Source organism: Eulemur rufifrons, chromosome 16, assembly GCF_041146395.1.
Source record: "Eulemur rufifrons isolate Redbay chromosome 16, OSU_ERuf_1, whole genome shotgun sequence".
NCBI classification, from domain to species: Eukaryota; Metazoa; Chordata; class Mammalia; order Primates; family Lemuridae; genus Eulemur; species Eulemur rufifrons.
Genome location: NC_090998.1, coordinates 83,421,208 through 83,427,837, shown reverse-complemented (window position 1 = coordinate 83,427,837; position 6,630 = coordinate 83,421,208). Strand labels below are relative to the sequence as shown.

At 41.4% G+C, this 6,630-nt stretch overlaps 1 protein-coding gene across 1 annotated transcript in view; it reads left to right on the top strand.

Moving 5' to 3' along the window:
- The first annotated feature begins 1,643 nt into the window (after positions 1–1,643).
- Positions 1,644–6,630, top strand: part of BPIFC (BPI fold containing family C) — a 31,136-nt gene continuing 26,149 nt past the window's right edge. The window contains exons 1-2 of the mRNA XM_069491101.1: positions 1,644–1,767; positions 5,009–5,129. Coding sequence (XP_069347202.1) covers positions 1,644–1,767; positions 5,009–5,129 — 245 coding nt within the window. The remainder of the gene's footprint in view (positions 1,768–5,008; positions 5,130–6,630) is intronic.

Sequence of the window (6,630 nt, the reverse complement as noted above, 5' to 3'; positions counted from 1 at the left end):
GGCAGGAAGATTACTTGAGCCCAGGAATTCAAGGCTGCAGTGAGCTATGATCACACCACTGCAATCCAGCCTGGGTGAAAGAGCAAGACTCTGTCTCTAAAAAAATAAATAAATAAATAAATTATCAACTATATACTACACTAGATGATGATAAGTGTTTGGGGGGAAAAATTAAGCAATGGGGGAGGCATAGGGAATATCAGAGTCACAGGGAAGGTGTCCTTGTTCTGCATGGAGTGATAAGGAAACACTTCACTGAGATGACACTTGAGGTATCGGAAGACATGAAAGACCTAGACATGTGGTTATCTGAAAAAGACTGACCAGGCAGAGGGAACAGCAAGTGCAAAGACCCTGGGGCACAGGCTACCTAGAATATTAAAAAAAAAAACTAAAGTTAACCAGTGGTGCTGGGGCCATGTGAGCCAGACACGTATGTTAAGGACAGAGGTCGATGAGGAAATGGATGTGTGGAGTAGGAAAGGCCTGTAACTGGTGGAAGGGCTTTGGCTTTTACACTGAGTAAGAAGGGAAACCACTGGAAGGCTTTAACAGGGTGGGGTGACATAATCTGACTTTCATTTCTAGAAGCCCACCCTGGCTGTGGTGTGGAAAACAGCCAGAAAGGGGAAAGGGATGGAGCCGGGATCCCAGTGAGGAGGCATCACAAACATCCCCGTGAAATGGCGCCGGCTTGGACCAGGGTGTAGTGGTGGAGGGAGGAGGTGAGACCCGCCTGCAGCAGGAAGAATCGTGTGTCAGATGTTCCAATGGAAGCGCGTGCACTACGCAAAGAGCGGTGGGAGTGCAGAGGAGAGTGTGAGGAGCCAGGTGTGGAATGACATGGGGAGGGAAGTTTTCACAGAGGGTGACGTTGGAGCTGGCCCTGGAAGACAGAATGTGTACATGTGTGTGTGTTTACATTGGGAGGATTGAACAAGAAGCCCCCAGGCATGAGAGAACTGGCAAATTGAGAAGCAGCAAATAGCTCAGTGTGGCCAGCTCAGGATAGCACCACTTGGGCAGGAGAAGAGGGACAGGAGCTAAGAAGTTTGGGGGCAGTTGTGAAAGATCTTTATTGTCAAGCTAAGAGTTTAAACTGTGTCCTGTGGGTAAGGGGAGTCACTAAGGGTCATCAAGCAGGTGAGTGATTGCCTCACAGCCACAAAGGCCATTTTTGTAAACTATCCGCTAGTTTGTTCTAAAACTGTCAAGAATCCCCAATCCCCCAGCATCCTTCTCAGGGTATTTCTCAATCACTGAGTTTACTGTAAGGCTACTGTATTGTATTGTGCTATGTTGTATTGTATTGTATTGTATTGCATTATTGTATTGTGTCATTGTGTGTGTGTGTATCTGTGTGTGTGTGTGACTCACCCAGTAGTCTGTGAGAAGCAGAGGTCAGGGGCCATGTGTAGCTCACCTTGACATCCTCAGCACCTAGAACACATTCTGGTGTGTTAGTACATGATGACTGAATGGATGAACTGATGGGTGGATGGATGGATGGATAGATGGATGGATGGATGGTTGGAGTTTTAGAAGTGAACAATAAAAATGGGAAAGCCTAGAAATGTTGGATGAAATTGACCAACGAGAAAGCCAAGAATAACAAAGGAACCATAAATTTTGGTTAATTGCAGATGCATACAAAGACAATCCCAGTCCTCTGGGGATGTTTCTTCCTGTGGAATCTCAGCATCTCGTCCTCTCAGACCACTTACCCTGGAATCAAGGCAAGGGCTACCCAGCGGGCACTGGACTATGGTGAGTTGCATGCTTTCCAAAGCCAGGCTGCAGCCCCCTAGGTGGGGTCCATGATCCAACTCCAGTAGCTCATAACTTGAGCTGTCTCATAACTGAGACATGCTCTACTGTGGGGGGATCCAATCCCTTATGCAAAGGCTGCTAAGGTGACTGGGAAGAAAGTACTGCCTGAAAAATGCTCACCTTGACGGGAAGCATATCCAACACAGCCACAGATTCTTTCTCTCTCTTTCTCTCCTTCCCCCACACATACATGATGAATATCTCAGGGCTCTAAATATTATAAGAATGCATTATAGAATAGAAGAAAGGAGATTTGAGTAAAACTGACACCTTAGAACTTCAGAAAAGGCTTGATTTCAAAAAAGACTTAAAATCCCCTAAGATTGTGTGCAAAATGTAATGTAGATGATGATTTGTGCATTTTTTCTTGAGAGAGGCTCCACAATATTTATTAGATGTGCCAAAGAGTCTGAGGCACTGACAGGTTAAGAATCACTCCTTTAGGAGCTAGAGGGTGTTTATAAACACTGTGGAGAGAAAAATGTTGGAATGTGATTTTACCTGGGCTAAGGTGGGTGCAGATTGTGGAGAGGAGAGGGACTGCAAAGTCAAAGTACATGGGCCTGTTTGACTGCTGTAAAATTTTGCCTATGATTAGCTCAATGTACATTGACAGATTTTGCCCAGTCCTCTTTAACTAAAGCAATCAACCCAAGCATTACCAGTCCAACCAAGAAATACCTCCCCTGCTATACCAGAAAATAAATAAATGAGAGAAGGAAAGAAGAAAGAAAGGAAAGGAGGAGGGGAGATTAATTTGGGAGAAACTCCTTGTTTCTCCCCTAGTACCTCGTCTGGCACAGGGGATCTGAAATTGACCCATCTTATACAATTGTTATGTGAACCATGATGTGTGTAGAAATACATACCAGGAACATGTACGTGCATGCATTTGTATCTTGTTTCTATATTGATGTGCTGATGTGGATAGAAATGCATATGAGAAATAGATATCTTGTAACACTATTAAAGTTGTGCAGTTTTTTCACCCACTAGAGCAGAGCAGTTAAAAGAGCATATCCGAAATCCATCCACGTGGGTGTGAACGTCAGTTCTGCCCCTTCCCTCAATTCATGGCCTTGGGCAAGTGGATTTTCTCATGTGGAAAATGGGGTAATGAAAATGGTGCCTACCTACCTCTAGTGTAACATGAGGATCAAATGTGATCATCCATGGAAATATAGCATCAGGTGGTGGAGACTCTTTGAAATCAGAATCATTTCTTAAGCATCTACCAAGGCAAAGCTCTTCGGATGTGCTTTTTGGGACGTATGTTGGCTTAATTCCAACAACCCTTTGAAGAAATTGTTGTCATTTTTCAGAGGAGGAATCTGAAATTTCCCAAGTCACACACCTGTAAGGGGCTGAGACAAGATATGAACTCAGGTCTGTTCTGCCTGATCTTGAAACTTAGTTCTATCCTCCACTCCCTGTTCCTCCAAGCTCTGGCTAATGCCACTTACTGGCGGTGGGCTCCTGGGCAAGTCAGTGAACCTCTCTGGGCCTGAGCTGCCTCCTATGTGAAATAGCAATAATAATACTTATGTCATTGGGTTGCTGTGAGGATCCAAGGAGAGATGTACGTGGAGTATGTACAGTCTTGGCACATACAGGTACTCAATACAAATTAGCTACTATTATTGTATCTTATCAATTAGTTATGCCCCTACATTTTCCAGAAAGAGATATGATGTGTCTATTTATTAGTAGCACTTGCACAATATTTATTAAAATGGAGGTGATAATAATAGTACCTACCCATGGGGTTGTTAAGGAACATAAATGAATTAACATATTATATAAAGCACTTAGAATAGGGTCTGGCAATAGCAAATGTCTAACAAATATTGGCTACTGTTATTCTTACATGTGTGGACAGACCCTTCGTGGTTACTATTGTCCTCATGTCACAGATGAGAAAACTGAGGGAGAGACACAATGTAACTTGCACAGTCACACAAGCTAGTAAGTGGCAAAGTCGGGATTCAAACCTAACCTCTCTGATAGTGTCATAGGTTCTATCTTTACATCCTTTATATTCTACTTTTGTAGCCCCATGTTATTAATACAATATTATTCATGGCCTTTTAGAGGATAAAATCTGCTCTTCTTCATCTCCAACAAAGACAGAATAACTGGAAATGAACTTAAACTGCAAAATAAGGGATAAAGGCAAAATTTTCTCCTTGAGAAGATTAAAATTAAAAGATCATACTCAGAAGGCTGAGGTGGGAGGATTGCTTGAGCCCAGGAGTTTGAGAAAAGCCAGGGCAACAGAGCAAGACCCCATCTCTAAATTTTTTTTTTTTTTTTTGTGAGCGCACATCATCTGCATCTAAAAATTTTTTAAACAAGTTTTTTAAAATTAAAAGATTATTCTTCATTAACTGTGGCAGTTACTTTTCTCAAGCTCTTTAATGTGGGCAAGGACTCTTTTCCCCCATGAGCTCAGAGGAATGTGTTCTATGGTGCTTCTATATAAAGAAACCGATGGGTTATTCAGGATGAAATAAAAGCAGAGGTGTAACCTTTTTTGAGTCGTGGGATACCTTGAGAATATGGTGAAAATGTGGCTCTCTCCCCTGAAAAATGAGACACATATGCACACGCAACGTACTCAGTCTTTCATTAGAATGTCAGGTAGCTCAAGAGTTCCCTACAGCCCATGGACCTCAGGACAAAAATTCTTAAGTTTAAAGAATCTGGAAGGAATGAAGAATGTGAAATTTTCTAGAACTGGCCATAGCACACAGATTCTGGAGCCAAAGAGCTTAGGTTTGACTACTGGTTCCCCCAGTTCTTAGCTGTATGATTTGGGCAAGAATTAACCTCTCTGAGACTGTTTCCTTATCTGTAAAATGTGCATACTGATAATAGTAGCATACGTTAAAGAATATTTTGCAATTTTCCTATCACACAGTCATATAATGAAACCCTTTAGCCCTGGCCACATAATGAAAATCTCTCATGATGTTAGCTCTGTGGTCTTAGGCAAATTCTTTAGCCTGAGGACCAGTGTTTTCATCTTTAAAGCAGAGACTGTAATACCCACTTCGCAGTGTTGCTATTTTCTAAGTACCTAAGAGCATGTCTCAATAAATTACATTTGTGTGGTTAATGATATTATGCATGATCATCTTTGTTATTATCAATAGATACTTTCTCATTTCCTTCACAGGTGTTCAAGCTGGGATGGAGATGATTGAACAAATGGTTAAGGAAAGGAACATACCAGATATAAATGGTTCTGAGTCTCTTGAATTTCTAAAGGTTGATTATGTGAACTACAATTTTTCAAAGTAAGTGAAAGAAAAGAGCATTTTGTCTCACCTATGAGAAGCTCAAAAGAAACAGTGGAGGGACTTGGGGCTTCTGGCCCCATGACTTCATCAGAATCCAGCCTCCTTGTCATTTTCTGCTTCAGCAGCCTCAGCTCTGACTCCTACTCTCAAGTTTGCCTCATGGTTCAACATGGTCACTCCAGTTCCAGCCATCAAATCCATGTTTCAGGCAGCTGGAAGGAGGGGAAGGCAAGGGTAAAAAGGCTCTTGTAAGCTCAGTCAGTCTCCTTTAATGAGGTTTTTCTGAAGCTCTACCCTAATAAAATTCTGCCCATACAACAATTGTCAGAACTTAGTCATATGGCCACTTATTAGCAAGGAAGACTGAGAAATCAGTTTTCCAACCAGACAACTTCGTAATCCCCAAGAAATTCACGGATGTTTAGGATAGAATAGAAATGGATGTTCAGCAACTGACAACCTCTGCCATAATCCCCAATAAGAGCCTCAAAAGCAGTATAGAGAGAGGATGTCTTTGTCCATCTTGAGCTCAATATTCAAGGTTAGGGGAGAGCCAAGCTTTTCTAAGGAGTTCTCTGTGACTCTGATTCACAATTTGCCCCAATACTTTAACAATCCAGTGATCATTCCCTGCTACTCCAACCCTTTGGAGTAATAATTTCCCTGCTGTCAATGATAACATTCTATAAATCCAAGAGGATCTTTTTATGGAGGAAGAGAGATGGTGATACAGGGACAGTTCCTGCCAATGCCCTCATCTGTATAAATTTAGCCATTCAACAAGTATTTATTGAGCACCTACTATATACCAGGCTTTGTTCTAGGCATAGGGGATAATGTAGTGAACAGCATACCTGCCCATAATGTCCAGTGGGAGAGATGAATGTTAAATATTATTGTGCAAACATGATAGAGTGTACTTATACACACCTAGATAGTATAGCCTACTACACACCTAGGCTATATGGTATAGCCTATTGCTCCTAGGCTACAAATCTGCACAGCATGTTGCTATATTGAATACTGTAACACGGTGGTATTTGTGTGTCTAAACATATCTTAACATAGAAAAGTACAGTAAAAATACAATATGATAATCTTATGAGACTAATGTTGTATATGCAGTTCGTCATTGACTGAAATGTCATTATGCAGTGCTCACATTCCTACTAGAAGGTGCTATTTTAGAAGGTGATTTATAAGTATTATCTATATACATAGATGGAGATATAGAAATATAGATACATAGATATACACACACATGCCCTTTGACCCAACAATTCTACTCCTCAGCATCCTCCCTAAGGAAGCACATGTACAAAAGCAGTAGGTATGAGGATGTTCACTGTAGCATTGTTTATAATACAGAGGTAGTGGAAACAATCTAGATTTCCACCAACAAAGGAATGGATTTTTTAAATGGTCCATCCACAGCTCGAAATACTCTGCAGCAGTTATAAAGAATTGGTTAGACCTGTATGTACCAAACAAAAATATT